Source organism: Dipodomys ordii, unplaced genomic scaffold (assembly GCF_000151885.1).
Source record: "Dipodomys ordii isolate 6190 unplaced genomic scaffold, Dord_2.0 Scaffold57, whole genome shotgun sequence".
NCBI lineage: Eukaryota > Metazoa > Chordata > Mammalia > Rodentia > Heteromyidae > Dipodomys > Dipodomys ordii.
This window is the reverse complement of record NW_012267273.1, coordinates 1,873,919-1,890,051: the sequence shown is the minus strand read 5'-3', so window position 1 is coordinate 1,890,051 and position 16,133 is coordinate 1,873,919. Positions and strand designations below refer to the sequence as shown.

The 16,133-nt window shown below is 39.0% G+C and overlaps 1 protein-coding gene across 1 annotated transcript; it reads left to right on the top strand.

Annotated features, from left to right (window-relative positions):
• The first annotated feature begins 6,143 nt into the window (after positions 1–6,143).
• Positions 6,144–9,220, top strand: Rgs2 (regulator of G-protein signaling 2). Its single transcript, XM_013021842.1, has 5 exons — positions 6,144–6,285; positions 7,214–7,315; positions 7,416–7,477; positions 7,958–8,124; positions 8,354–9,220. Exons 1-5 carry the CDS (start codon positions 6,176–6,178, stop codon positions 8,546–8,548), a joined length of 636 nt encoding a protein of 211 aa, XP_012877296.1. The 5' UTR covers positions 6,144–6,175; the 3' UTR covers positions 8,549–9,220.
• The last annotated feature ends 6,913 nt before the right edge of the window (positions 9,221–16,133 follow it).

The window sequence follows — 16,133 nt, the reverse complement described above, 5'->3', positions numbered from 1 at the left end:
TCCTTTGCCATGCAGAAGCTCTGCAATTTTATGCAATCCCATTTGTCAAACCTTTCTTTGATTCGTTGTGTTTCTAGGTCTCTATTAAGAAAATTTCAAGCTGTGCCAAAGAGACCTAGGGTTTCTCCTATTCCATCCTGTAATGTTTTCAGAATGTCTGCTTTGACTCTGAGGTATTTGATCCATTTGGATTTGATTCTGGTGCAGGGTGATATATATGCATCTAGCTTTAGTTTTCTACAAGTGCTTAACCAATTTTGCCAGCACCATTTACTGAAAAGGCTATCTTTCTTCCATGCTATTTTTTAGCTCCCTTATCGAAGATTAGATGGCTATAGGTATTTAGATTCATTTCTGGGTTTTCAATTCTATTCCATTGGTCCTGAGGTCTGTTCTTGTGCCAGTACCAAGCTGTTTTGATTACTATGGCTTTGTAGTAGAATTTGAAATTTGGTATTGATATTCCTTCAGCACTGTTCTTTCTGTTAAGGATCGTTTTTGCTATTCGGGGTCTTTATTGTTCCATATGAATTTTTGGATTGCCTCTTCTATTTTCTTGAAGAATGAGGTGTGGTATATATAAACAATGGAATTCTATGCCTCCATCAGAAAGAACAACATTGCCCCATTTGTTAGGAAATGGAAAGACTTGGAAAAAATTATATTAAGTGAAGTAAGCCAGGCCCAAAGGAACATAGGTCCCATGGTTTCCCTTGTTTGCAATAACTAGTATATGTCTGAGTCAAGCAGAAAAGGTCAGATAAGTGGATGTTAGGAAAATGAACCCCAAGATAAGGACTCAAATATTTTTTCTTTTTTGCGATTGTTTCTAACATATTTATAAGATGATTTCTTTGTTGTTTTGAATGGCCTTCCCCCATGGTATAACCCCTCTTTCACTGTATTTGATATTGGTATAATTTGAGGAGGGGAAGGGAAAAAACAAATCGTTTAGCTAGGGATACAGGTGGACCTATTACAACAATGAGATGTACAAGTCGTTATGTCGAAAAACGAACTTTACAACTTTGCTGGGGCGGAGGATCAGGTGGGACAGCGGTATGGGAAGGGATGGGAAGGGGAAACAATGGAGGAGGCAACAATGCTTGATAAGAAATGCACTCATTATCTTGCCCTTGTAATTGAAACCCCTCTGTATGGTATTTTCACAATAAAACAAAATGGGCCAAGGACTTTGATATCTCACTAAAGAAAAGAAAATATACAGATGGTGAATAAGCATCAAAAGGTTGATTCATCCCCATATGCCATCAGGAGTATACAAACTACAACCACAGATACAACCACACAGTATACTGCCTAAAATTCAGAAGACTGACAAACCAAAATATCAGTGAGAATCTGGTAGCACAGGAGTTCTCAGTCATTGCTAGTGGTACATCCACTTTGGAAAACAGGTTAGTGATTTGTACAATACTAAATGCAGCATTAGCTTATGATTGAGCTGTGATGCCCTTAATATATAACCAAAGAGGTTGAAAACATGTCCATAGAGAAACTTGCAAGTGCACACAGATGTTTATTGCAGACCTATTCCTGACAGACATAAGTTGGGGGCAACCAAAATATCCTCCCATAGGTGGAAAATAAATAAACTGTGGTACTTGTAGACAGTGGGCTATTATTCAAGGCCAGTGGGAATATTTAGGGATGTGTGTTTCTATAGTACTGGCAACCTGCCAATGAACATTTATGTATTATCTCTAAATGCACCAAAAGTGAACAATAAGATGATAGGTGAAATAGAGGTTCATCAACTCTAACAATGTACAGTACTATCATTATTTTACCCTAAAAATAAGAACAGAAAAAGGCAAGATAATTTTTCTAAGGTGTTAACTCAAATAAAACAGGAATAAGGGGAAAAGAAAAAAAGTGCAGAGTCTATCTAGCCAATCTGCTCTTTTAAATGGCTCTTGTGAAAAGAAGTGACAAACTATTTTGTCTTCAGAAGTTTTGGAGTGTACTAGTGTCATTAACTCAGTGAACAAGAACTGTGTCAAGGTTTACTGGCATCTCTTTAAAAGTCTTATTTTGTATTGCTTTGGAAATACTGGTCTTTGAACATAGAGCCTTGGATTTCTAGGCAGGTACTCTAACTCCTGAGTTACACTTGTAGCACTTTCTGCTTTTATTATTTTTCAAACAAGATCTCCCTTTTTATCTAGGCTTGCCTGGATTGAGATCCTTCTTCTTAGGATACCTATGTAGCTGGGATGTCAGATGCCTGCCTGTTTTTGTTGTTGTTGTTGTTGTTTGTTTTTTAGTATTTTGTTTTTATTTGTTGGACTATAGTGGCACCCTAACTACAACTACCAACAGGAGCATTGGTAAAATTATTAATTCTTCCTCAAGGCATGGCAAGTATTACTTTAAAATCTAGTCATCCCTTACAGATTTATCTATTGCAACAATGAGATATACAAGACGCTATGTTGAAAAATGAACTTTACAATTTAGGTGGGGGAGTGGGGGGGTGGAGGGGTGTCCTTGAGGAAGTGGGAGAGACTGGATGGTAGGGGAAAAACAAAGGAATAGGCAACAATGTTGGGCAAGAAATGTACTCATTACCTTGCTCATGTAACTGTAACCCCTCTGCACAGTATTTTCACAATAAAAAAAAACTTATTTTAAAAAATCTAGTCATCACTGGAAAAACACTAATTTTTTCCCATTAGCTTCTGGTTTGAAAATTACATTTAAAAACTTAACTATAACTTTAAAATCTCAGATCATATTAAAAGAAAAGGTTAAGGTGTAGAATCTATTCTAAAGTCTTGTTCATTCTGATAAAATAATATTTCACCAATTGGCATTCACTTAGACATAAAAACAAAACCAAAAAAAAACCAGAAAAGACTAGTGTAATATTCCCTCATGTCTGATTGTCACTAAAGATTTTCATTTATCCAGTTACTCATGGAACACTGCTATAGGACATTTCCTTTCCTATTTTTTTGTATTTTTAACTATTTAAGATTTCACAAGGTAAGCAACAGGTTCTTTAAAAGTTTAAGAACTAAAATATCTTACTAACTGAAAAACAAAAATCAACAAAGCATAATTATACACAGAATGCTATTTGTGTGTGTGTGTGTGTGTGTGTGTGTGTGTGTTTGTATCTGTTTGTGTGTGTATGTGGTGTTTGTTGAACATTTACCTTGGTTCCTAAGAATAAGAGTCAGTATATATGAGTTTTTTTACTTGATCATAATTTAGTAACAAAGAGAGGTTTGGCAAGACAATTTTACTTCTTAATATCTTCTTAGCATTGTTAGAAGTTTGTATTTTTGTTTGCAAAAATTATATATATAATGTTCAAGACCCACCCTGAGAGCTTTTATCACTAATGTGTTCAGATAGTCTGTCCAGTAGAGGGCATGGAAGGCTTAACATGGAAAACATATGCTTAGTTTAAAAGCCACTGGTTAGCTGTGGTTTTGCCCTGCAACTCTGAAAACCCACTGCATTGTTTCTTCCTCCACCACAGGATGGAAAATATGTGTCATCTTAACATGAAGCAACCCTATTTACCTAAAAGCCAAACGCAACAAAAAAAGGAAGTCATCAAAAAATGGAAGCTTTTACTTTAAATGTGTCAGCCTGTTTTGTTTTGTTTAAAATATTAACTTTGCAACCTTTTAAGGAAAGGTTTCTGTCTGAACACCAGGTATTGTTTTAACACTTAAAAAGACTAATTCTTATAAAAATGATCAAATCAATAGCTATTCCTACTAGTCAATCACAATTTTCATGAAAAATTGTTAGCCTTAGTCTGAAAGGGATTCTGAAAAGCAAATACTCTAAACAACACAATCTAGGATAGTCTCATTTAAACTAATTTCTTCCTAGTGCATATGTGGATTCATTTTGTTAATATATAGAAATGACCGTCTTCCTCTGGTTCGGAGATCTCAGAAATTTCACTGTTCATTGGTTTCTTCATCTCCCATAATCAATGATTTTCCAGACAGAACCTATTCAATATTGTAAAGTTGACACTACAAATCTGCAACATTATACTGATATCTAGTAATACATATATATGTGTGTGTGTATATATATATATATATGTAATAATTATGTCTGTGTGAACCTTGAAAAGATATGGTTTGATCACTGTTTTGTTCATATATATTCAATTTGAGAACCTTTCCTATAGTACATTAGAAATTATAAAAGGTTTTCCATGTAAGATTTGCATAAACCCTTATGGAGCTGACAAGAAACACATGATCCTCTTAGTACTGATGAGAAAACGGGGCTGAACAAGGTGTGAGGTTACTGTCACAACAGTTATTTAGTATTTACTGGTTATGCACTGTCTCTAATTAGTTGTTCAGACTGACACAATCCAGCTCATTCTTGCTGGGCTGGCTAGTCTCTTGCTCTCTCTTTTTCCTTCCCTCTACACTCCTCCTTTTCTCTGTTTCCCCACCTCCTGTCTGTCAGAATTCCTGACCTACAAGTAAGCTTCAATCTCTATAAGTATACCCAAGGCTGTAAGTGAAAAACAGGTTTGTACTATGGAAGAAAATCAAGTCGTCTACACATTACAAATGTTTAATGCAGAAAATATGTCTCTGTGTTACACATAATTAGTAAATAAATATGGTAACATCAGAAACAGAAAGTGTATGTATGAATGTTATGCACTTCTTTTGGAAATATAGAACATAGGAGTACAAAAAAGTCAACCTGACAGTCTTGTAAACATGTTTTAAAGAATTACTGAAATCTGAATACTTTCCCTTTCTATCACAAAATGTGTAACTGTTCTCTTCAGTATTAACTGCACAGTTGGCTCTCAAGGCAAACTTAGAGCTCCAACTACTGGCAGCTCAACAAAGAAATGTGTTGGCTCGTTCCAATTTTCCAGAATATGTCTCCAATTCTCTTTTAATAGACCTAATGCAAAGTAGGTAGTGCATCTGTAGCCTAATTAATACACTATTGTCAATTTTCCTGCCTGCTTAGAGTCTTGACAGGGAAACCACCTTTATTCTATTACATCATTCTACTATTATCTGAAATGCAGTCATTTTGTAGTTGAGGCCAATTAATCGGAAGAGAGGAAAACCTGCAGCTGGAAGAAATTACAGATGAAGTAAACTGCTTACACCTTTCTACCATTCCACCCAACCCTAGACCCACACATTATCAATCCAGTGTTCTGGTAAATTCTAAGCTTCCCTAGAGTGACTCATAAGGAAATCCTGACTCCTTTCACTCTTACAGTTCTGTGCATTAGAATTGAAAACTCCTTTATTCTTTAAATTTCTCTCTCTTATTTCTCCCCGTCTGGGGGGGGGGGGAGGGGAAGTGCTTTGTGTTGGTCGTTAATGCTTTAAAGGCTCCTAAGAAACTTGTCCTTCAGCTTCACAGACCTCTGTAAGCCACGTGTCTAATGATCAAAAATGCAAAGCCCATCATCCAAGCACCTCTGAGTCATGTCCTTCCCAGGATATTCCCAGGCAGGCTGCAGAGCAGGTCACACCACCTGCGCTGGAAAGCCAACCTATTTCCTTCCTCCAATCAAGTGAGTCTGGAGCTGCCTCAGTTTACACACCGGGTAGCATGGCGATGAGTAAGCAGGGCTGGGAAGCGCAAAGGAGGAGCTGGAGTGGGAGGAAGAGAGGAAGAATTAAGGCCATTGAAGTCTGGCACCTGACCTTCCCTTGCGGTGGGGACGGGGTGAGGGGAGATGGGAGACTGGGGCTTCCCCCCCCCCCCACCCCCGGGGCTTCCCCTCCCCCGCCCAGGCCTGTAGCCAGGCTCAGCCGCGGTGCAGCCCGAGCCTCGCCTTCGCCCGGCCGCCACGCCCAGACAAAGGTCACCGGCCACCGCTCACACTGCAGGCTTCTGTCTGCTCCCACAGGGATCCCTGCCAACCACCGCAGTTTGGCCTGCGTGCGCACAAAGCCAGGGCGCCTACGTCAGCAGCGCCCTCGCCTCCAGAACCTTTGGTAGCAGCCGTGACTGCCGCGGGCCGGAGCCGCCCCGCCCTCAGCCGGGGCGAAAGCGGACCAATCCTCGCCTTCGGGAGGTGGGGTCTACGCCGCGCGGCTCCGCCCCCACGCCGCTGCTTGAGTTAAAAGGCGGCGAGGCGCCCGCCTCGCCACAAACAGCTGCGGCGCCCGCGGGGTAAAGTAGAATGCAGAGTGCCATGTTCTTGGCCGTCCAGCACGACTGCGTACCCATGGACAAGAGTGCAGGCGGCGGCCCCAAGAGCGAGGAGAAGCGTGAGAAGATGAAGCGGACCCTGTAAGTATGGGCTTCTGGCCCCCAGTCCATTGCCTTGGGAACCGTGAACGCCGGGCTTGCTGCAGACGCTGCACCCAGGGGTCTGCATTCTGACTAGCAATGGTCTCCTTAGCCCGCGCCCCTGCAGGGGAGGAGGGAAAGGGAGAAAATGAAAGCTGATTTGTCCAGTGCATCTGGGTGTGATGCACTCGTGTGCTTGGAGGGCGGACGCTGCAGTAGGTGTGAGGAGCTGGGGTCCTGGTTCTGCATCCAAGAAGAGTTCGGACCCTGGGTTCAGACCCATGGGTTGCCATGAGTTCAAACCTGTTCACGGGGCTGCCAGGTGGAGACGTTTTGGCTGGCTCTGCGCATATTCGTTTTAGATCCCCCCCCCCTTTTTTTTTTACTAGCAGAACAGCTCTCATCTGGTCACGACTTGTAGGGAATTACTGTTCTGCAGTATCTGCCCAGAAGGAGGGCTGTAGGTGGGCCCAGGAGAGGAGCTAGAGGGAACCCCATCTCTCACGCAGCCTGGGACACAGCATCCAGCCCAGGCCGGAATCTCCTGGTCTGAGGGTGGAGAGGGAAGAGGCTTGAGCCAGCTCAAAGCAGATCCGCAGGGGGTGGTTCTCACCTGCGACGTGTCTCCATTGTGATTAACCTGGGAGACACCAGCAGTAGCATCTATGCTTTTTGAACTGTGGCAACTAAATGTATTAAACTAGCTAGGGTAGCCTTGTCCTTAGGTACAGGACAGGATGAGTATATGACATTGTGATCAGTACAAAAGATGCTGTGATTAAATGCCAGGAGAATAAAGATTCTTCTTGCTTTGCCTTATTTTATCTGTAATGAGTTTGTGACACTTTAGCAAAAATACTTTCAACTGCAGTAGCATATTCACCTATTACTTAGTGAATATAAATATGCATTTTTTAAACATTTTTAGTTTGAAAGATTGGAAGACCCGTTTGAGCTACTTCTTGCAAAATTCATCCTCTCCTGGGAAACCCAAAGCCAGCAAGAAAAGCAAACAGCAGACTTTCATCAAGTAAGTTTGGCATCCAATACTTGCAAATATAAAGAACTAACTGCTGAACTGAAAAGAGGAACAGATGTACATAAGCTAACATATCCGACTTCTCTTGCAGACCTTCTCCTGAGGAAGCGTTACTGTGGTCAGAAGCTTTTGATGAGCTGCTTGCCAGTAAATGTAAGTTCATCTCTGGAATTAGATCCATTGCAAGTATCACAAGGGCCTAGGAACATTGCATCCACACCACAAATAAGATGCTTTTGAGAGGAGAATTAGTCTTTGACAGAAAACTAAATGGAAATGTATGGTGGGAATGTCAGGTGGGGGAAAAAAGTAGCCTAAAAATTAAAATCTTAGTCACTTATAGTTGTCAGTTTTTCTATTGTATCCAGTTTTCAAGAGCAGGGTTCCCTGATAATTTATGGCTCTCCTACAGATGTTTCTCATAGACAGCAAGGTTAAATATATTTTTGTAGCAGAGTACTAACTTAATCATTTGCCTACTGGCATATGACTACTTAAAGAGCTACACTTAAAAGAGTCTTACAAGTTTTGAGTGAAATATAGAAAGCAAATAATTCCACTACTAGAAAAATATAAGGTGTTATTTAATCACTCATTTCTTCCTCTTATGTGTGCTCTCTTCTCTCCTTACAGATGGTCTTGCTGCATTCAGGGCATTCTTGAAATCAGAGTTCTGTGAAGAAAATATCGAGTTCTGGTTGGCTTGTGAGGACTTCAAAAAAACGAAATCACCCCAAAAATTATCTTCTAAAGCAAAGAAAATATATACTGATTTCATAGAAAAAGAAGCTCCAAAAGAGGTAAGAGAAAAGGGTACCTGCTTGCTGCATAATTTGGAAACCAGAACAGTACATGCATCAAGATCATGTGGAACAAGGCATGGAAATGCCCTCTACCTTGGATAAACTAGCATCTAATTCAATTTAAATTTTTCCAAAACTGGCTACATTTTTAATTTTTCAGATATTTAAATTTCAGTCTCTTAACACTGAATACCAAATAACCTCCCCCTCTTTTGTTTGATTTTAGATAAACATAGACTTTCAAACCAAGACTCTGATTGCCCAAAACATACAAGAAGCTACAAGTGGCTGCTTTACAACTGCCCAGAAAAGGGTTTACAGCTTGATGGAGAACAACTCTTATCCCCGTTTCTTGGAGTCTGAATTCTACCAAGACTTGTGTAAAAAACCACAGATCCCTACAGAGCCCCATGCTACATGAGATGAAAGAAAGCCCCCAAATGGAGGACATTTTTTTTTTCATTTTTCCTAAGAGGAAAGGCTGTGATCTGCTAAAAAGACTGACCTTGAATTCAGGCTGGGTGTTCAGAAAGCATCACTCAGAACTATTGATTCAAAGTTGGGTAATGAATCAGGAAAGCCAGGAGCCTAGGAGAAGCTGTGTCGGAATGGCTTCGCTTACTGTGTGAAAAACCGAGGATGGGAACAGTGGTCCAAAGGGTGTACCTCACTACAAGAGCAGGAGTGTGAGATGAAAGATACAGTGTAATAACACTGGCCTAAATGGTGTTTAGGATCAATAGATCTGGGATTATGTGGCCTTACCTAGCTGGCTGTACATCTTTTCCCTAAACAGTGTGTGTTACCACATAGTAGTTTTGGTTGTATTTTAGATTTTTAGTACTAAATAACATGTTTACTATGTGCAAGGGTATTGGAGTTCTGAGGTCTGCAAATCATCAGTACTGTTGTCTGTGTATCGCTGAAACTGAAAAGGTTTGTTTGAATTGTTGATAGTGTGAAATGGAATGAATGTTGTGTAGAAAACTACAGTGTCCGTTATGAGTGCCAAAAACTGTCTTGAAGGCAGCTAAACTTCGTCGTGGTCTTTGAATACTTCTAATAAATTTATTTTGATAAATAATGTCTTTGAGCTCTTGGAAGTCAGATGTGACTCTATTTGATTTTAATAACTGTAAATAAGGCAAATAGAAAAGCAAAGGTCATTCTGGTAAAGACATCCCGATTGAAAAGTTCTGGTTTTTTCTTTTTTCTCTTTTTTTTAAAATTGTTTGGTCAGTTGTGGGCATAAACTCTGGACCTGGGTGCTGTCCCCAAGCTCTTCAGCTCAAGGCTAGCGCTCTCCTACTTGAGCCACAGTGCCACGTCTAGGTTTTTCTGCTTATGTGGTGCTGAGAAATTGAACCCAGGGCCTTATGCATGCAAGGCAAGTACTCTACCACTTAGCCACCTTCCCAGCCCTGACTGAAAAGTTTTTGTGCCTATGCAGTGGGAAATGACAGTCCTTGTGATAAAGTGATAGTTAACAATGAAACCAGACTCTTTATAAACATTATGTTGACCTAACAAACTCAAATCACATTTGTAGAACCACTTTAAGGTCACACATTCTGATAAAAAATTGTATAATTCAAGCTTGTTACTTAATGGAAACATCAGTCCTTTAGCTAAAGGAATAAATATGATAAGTAAAATAACATGACGGTGAAAATCGCCAGAATTATTCACTTAACTGCATTCAAATGAAGAAAGAAACTAAATAAGGTGAATGTATACCTGCTTTTTAAACTCTTAGTTCCAACCTCCCCCACAGATAATGGCATGAGGTTTCGAGTTAACACACCTGAAAGCTTCCTGCCAGCACCAGTCAGTCTAAATCTCAGAATTTCCCTACACCTCCTGTTGCATTTGATTAACAGTATGGGAAATGAGAAACAAAATAAAGTGTATTTTTACTTCTTAAATTTAATCCAGGAGTGTAGTTTATCCTAGTTGAGAAGAGCTTGAATTTGTTATGCACCAAACTAATTAAAGAAGAATATACCATTCCTCATCAGACTAGTTTTCCAGTTATTTGGTTATAATTTTAACAACAGTAAAACTTCATCTTGGAGTTGGAAGACCTGAACCAAAGTAATTACTTTCTCTAACTGTGATCTTTTGTTCTCCATAATCCACCCTGGCTCCTCATTTTTTTTCCCCCTTGGGGCTTGAACTCTGAGCCTCTGCACTGTCCCTGAGCTCTTCAGTTCAAGTCAAGGGCTCTGTCACTTGAGCCACCGTGTCACTTCCAGTTTTCTGGTGGTTAATTGGAGATTAGAGTCTCATGGATTTACCTGCCTGGGCTGGGTTTGGACCACAATCCTCAGACCTCGTCTCCTGGGTAGCTAGGATGACAGGCATGAGCCACCTGCACCTGGCTTGGCTCCTCATTTTAGACTCTCCTACCTATTTCTTTGGGTTCTGTAAAGCAATAAGGGACTTTAGAAATTGTGAAGCACTCAAAAGTGCCTTTGCATATGGTTGGTCAAGACTTGACCTCCAGTATATTATTTACATGTGAATGTGCTGATTTCTATCTTAACACTCTAGTAACAAGAACCACACACTGTGACAAACTGAATTGCCCAATGCTGTCTCACCACCAGCCTGAATATATGTTATATAACTAACATAAGACATAATCCATAAAGGAATCAATGAATTCTGAAGGGTTGTAGAAGCATTGACATGTATTATAAAAAATATAAGTATATCAACTCTACATTCTCCTTAATTTGTAAAGATTCTTTCCAATGTAGAAAGCAAGGAGCCATGCCATCTAGCCACTTTGCCAGCAAGTCCTACTTACTTTACCTGACATTCTTTTCAGCTTACTCTCTGTCATCTGCTGTCTAAATACATTTGTCTCAACTATCTCCTCCCCACAAAAATGTGGTTCTGATTTTTAACTAGGGATTCTTCAGGGCATACTTTTGATCATGGCTCTTGTTTCTTAGAAACTCTGGAAAAATCTCCCAAGCATTTGGATAAAGGCAATATGCTGAATATGGCCAAGCACCTGTAGGGCTTAACCCATCCTTGCCCACTGGCCTACTTTTGTTCTCTTAAACATCTACATCCCCAAATGGCCTTTGCACTTAGTATTTCCTCTGCAGAGTGCAATTTTAGCTCTTAGTCATTACTCACGTAGCAATGCAATCGGCACTTCCCCGGGGGGAACTACTCTGGCCTGTTTACCTAGGTCAAATCCTTTTTTAGATGTCACAACAGCAGCCTCTCTAGTTTAGAGCACTTTCAAGTTTGAAATTCTCATCAATTGCATAATTATTTGGTGATTCTGTCTTCTTCAACTACATTGCAGATACCATAAGCGAGGAGGACCTGGTGTTTAGCTGTTCACTGGAGAATCTACATATCTAGAACAGGAGAGAATCTGGCATGCAGTGGGGCCACATAACTAAATGGATGAAAAAATATTGAAAATACTGTAATCAATTTTTGGTGAAATAAGAATTTTCGATCAATGTATAGAGAAAAAAAGGACAGTTTTAATGGTGTGTGTGTGTGTGTGTGTGTGCATGTGTATGAGATAGTGTGTTATGTTTCCCAAACTAATCTTAAACTCCTGAGCTCAAGTGAGTCTGATACCTCAACCTCTTAAATAGCTAGAATCACAGGCACATCTACTGTGCCCAGCTTCTAATGTTTTAAGATTTTAAAAGCCTTACTGGATCAAATATCTACAAACACCTGCAGGCCTTCTCGTTTGGCAATTAATGAATATTTTTACTTGACATGATCTCTGTGACTTTTGACTTTTCTTAGAAGAGTAAGCCAGGTTAAAAAAAGAAAAAAAAGTGTTTTGACTCTGCAGACTGATTAAACCACAGGCTTTATTCAAGTGGTATTTTCCAATGTTCTCTATTGTAGAACAAACTGAAATAGATTTAAGATTAGAAACCACATACCTCCACAAATAAGTATTACTTTGTGTTCCAGATTCCCAAGTGTTCACACGGTTAGGATCTACAGTCCACTCATTTTGATAATGTATTATTGTGTCCATATTTTAAACCCAAGTTTGTTTCAAAATACAGTAATTTTATACAGTCACCTAAAACCAATAGAAAGTTGAATCCTATTAGTCAGGGATAGCAATAAATAAGTTTCAATTAATTTAATTAATGTAATTAACATTTAAGAGGAAAGAGGTTTTTAGTAGTAAGATATTTGTGTGCATAAGGCGGTAGAAGGGTATATTTGAGCATTTTGGGTTGAGGAGTGAGGAGTGGGTATAACTGTCTCTGTCACAGATGAGAATATTATATGACCTTGAACAGTGCAGAGATTATAACACACCAACCTATGTCAGGCAGGCACGGTGTTCTAAGTTTAGTTTCCTAGGTTAGCCCAAAGTTAAGTAATTATTAAATTAATTAATTGAACAAATTATTCTGAATTTATGGAGACCATAGCTACTATTTAATAGTGAGTTGATGTATACAGAAATTTCAAGGCATAGACGCCTTTGACAACAATTGGAAATCAATTTATCGATGGCAATGAGATGAGTTTTATTTAACTATTTTCAGCTAAGGTACAGCTGGGAGTTTCTTGATTGGAGAATAACAACCTTGCTGGGTGCAGGTGGCTCACGCCTATAATCCTAGCTGCTCAGGAGGCTGAGATCTGAGGATTGCGGTTCAAAGCCAGCCTGTGCAGGAAAGTACGTGAGACTCTTATCTCCTATAAATTAGTTAGAAAAGACCAGAGGTGAGACTTTTATCTCCAATAAACCACCAGAAAACTGGAAGTGGCACTGTGGCTCAAGTGGTAGAGCGCTAGCCTTGAGCTGAAGAGCTCAGGGACAGGGCCCAGGCCCAAAGTTCAAGCCCCATGACCAACAACAACAACATAAAAGAGAATAACAGCCTAGAAAGGACCTCACTTGTGGCCTACAAGATAAAAAGAGGGATCAGCAGGTAAAGAGTCTAAGGGTATAATATTTAATATAGGCCAGTAGTAGCCATGGGACAGGTAGAGTTGTGGCTCAAGTGGTAGAGGTGTAGCCTTGAGCAAAAAAGCTCAGGAAAAGAACCAAGGCCTTGAATTTAAACCCCAATAGTGCATGCGCATGCACACACACACACACACACACACACAGAGGTATGCGTACACACACACACAAACATTAAATAGATTTTATAAGATGAACAATCAAAACTTCACCTTAAGGTTCTATCAGGTCTTACTTCTTGATATCCCAGACACCTTTACCTTTCTCTTCTATTGAGAAGTTAGATTAGTCATTTTATTACTGTGACAAAATAACTAAGAAAACCTAATGGAAGAAAGATTTATTTTGTCTCATGGTTACAAAAGTCTCAGTTTCAGGCCTGGTTGATCTGACACATGATTGAAGAACATGGCAGAAGAAAACCATCCATTTCATGCAGCAAGAGACAGTAAAGGACTGAGTATAAGATACACTATTCAAAGGAATCCTTCTTCCATTCTGTTACTACTTCCTGCAATCAGATTCTACCTCCTAATTTCTACCACATTCCAATAAAGTCATCAAATTATGAAGCCACTAATGGATTAGTTTACTTAAGGTGTCAATGATTTTATGATCTAATCACTTCTTTTTTTTCCTTTTTTAAAATATATATTTTTATTGTAAAGATACTATACAGAGGGGTTACAGTTACATGAGTAAGGTAGTGGGTACATTTCCTATCGAGCATTGTTATCTCTTTTGTTTTTTCCTTACCACCCCTTCCCCCCCACCTCCCCAACTCTTCCCTCCCAAGCAACAACCCCCCCCCCCAGGCTGTAAAGTTAATTTTTGTCTTGTACATCTCATAGTTACAATGGGTCAACCTGTATCCTTGTTTCAGCATTTTGTTATTTCCCTTCCCCAAATTAGAAAAATGTATATAAAAGATGCAGGCCACTGACATCAAATACAGTGACAACTGGGCTTATACCATGGGGGAAGAACATACAAAAGAAACAGAAAAATCACATAGTATAATATAAGTACATTAAAAAGAACAGCAACAAAAATAAAACCTCTTGTGTCCCTATCTTGGGGTTCATAGGTCCCATGATTTTCCTTATTTGCAATAACTAGTATATGCCTTGGATAATCTTACCAGAGAAACTGAAAAGGTCAAAAGCTATGTACATGTGACCATATAAGATGATGCTAAAAGAAATGAACTCCAATCACTTCTTAATGTTTGGATCTACCAAGTGGGGATGAAGCCTTCAATACAGAAGCCTTTTCCAGTATACGTCATAGCCAAACCACAACATTCAACAAAGACAATACTTACCATTGCCATCCTCTCATAATGCCTCACATTATGTGTCTTTCTTTCATTCTATTCCTGAGAATGTTGGTTGAATATTTATTTTCTTAGGGAATTCTGAGCTCAGGCAAATATATGAATTCCCTATTACCATTCAAGTCAAGACAAATCTAGTGTCTATAGCTAAAACTGGACTAGGATTTGGTCTGCCCCAAGATAAGTTTTCAAATGTTTTATTCTTTTTTTTTTATTCTTACATGCGATTGTTTCTAACGTATTTATAGGATGATTTCTTTGTTGCTTTGTATGTCCCTCCCCCACGGTATAACCCCTGCTCTCACTGTATTTGATGTTGGTATAATTTGTAGAGGGGAAGGGCAAAAACAAATCATTTAGATAGGGATTCAGGTGGACTCATTGCAACAATGAGATGTACAAGTCATTATGTAGAAAACAAATTTTACAACTCTGGTGGTGGGGGGGGAGAGGGAAAGAAGAGGGCAGAGGGAGTAGGAGATGGGAAGGGATGGAAAAGGGAAACAAAGGAGGAGGCAACAATGCTTGATAAGAAATGTACTCATTATCTTGCCCATGTAATTGTAACCTCTCTGTACTAAGGGTATTTTCACAAAAAAAAAAAAATTCAAATAAGAAAAAAAAAAAAAGAATTTGATCTGCTTTTTGCCTACTCACACTTGTTTTCTCCCTCCTGACCAGAAATAGTATATTTTGTGCTCTCTTAGTGTCCCTAAGGTAATTTTTCCTATTACAAGGTCAAAAATCTCCCTTGTGAAGAAACGGTCTGTTTTTCTTAAATGTTATTTTTAACACTTAGGTCAAGTTTCACCTCTGTGAAATATTCCCAAGTGTCTGTCTTAACCTCAAAACTAAATGATTGATAGTGACTACTCTGAATATATTCTAATTAATTTTCAGAGTAACTACCGAAGTTTCATTAATGGAGGATACTCAGTACACCTTGTGTATTGATTGTGTGACTTATGGATTGCTTGATTAAATTATCTTTATTAAAAATGTGTGCAATAACAGATGATTCCATTTTTGCTTAATTCATTTTTAAATGACAGTTATTTTAGGAATCTACATAATTTTTAACTTCCCAGAGAAGTACATGAATTTTCTGTTGTCTCACAAGTCCAGGTATACTCCTACATCGAAGGCTAAAAATAACAAAGATTCTGGTTTGTTTAATGCTCATTCAAACTTATTTCTTGCTCCTGATGATAAAAATATGATTGTATATTTTAGTATTATAAATTTATATAAAATTAAAGGTCTTATTGTTGGGTTTTCTTAAATCCCAACTTAATCTGGTATTTATATAGTTTGAAGAGTGTAGTGACCTATATGGAAACTTCTCTTAGGAGTGAGGCTGGTGTTTATTTAGCCGGAGTTTGTCTTACACATGCATAGACGTCATGGCAAAATCAAAACACTGAAAAAGGAATGGACCAAAAGAGAGTAAAATGAAACAATTTCCTGCTGTAGACTTTAGATAGAGAAGAGACCAGATATTTAAAAAAATATATTTGCCACTTTCAATGTCATAGGCCTTTCTTCAGCTCCATTCCAAATGACTCTGCATTTGGCTGAAGAATGTGATCCCAGGTAGTGCACAATGAGAGCATTTAGAAACTGCACTATTGAAGGAGCTAAGGAACACATCCCACTCATATGAGCCTTAGTATGGCTTGATAACGGCCA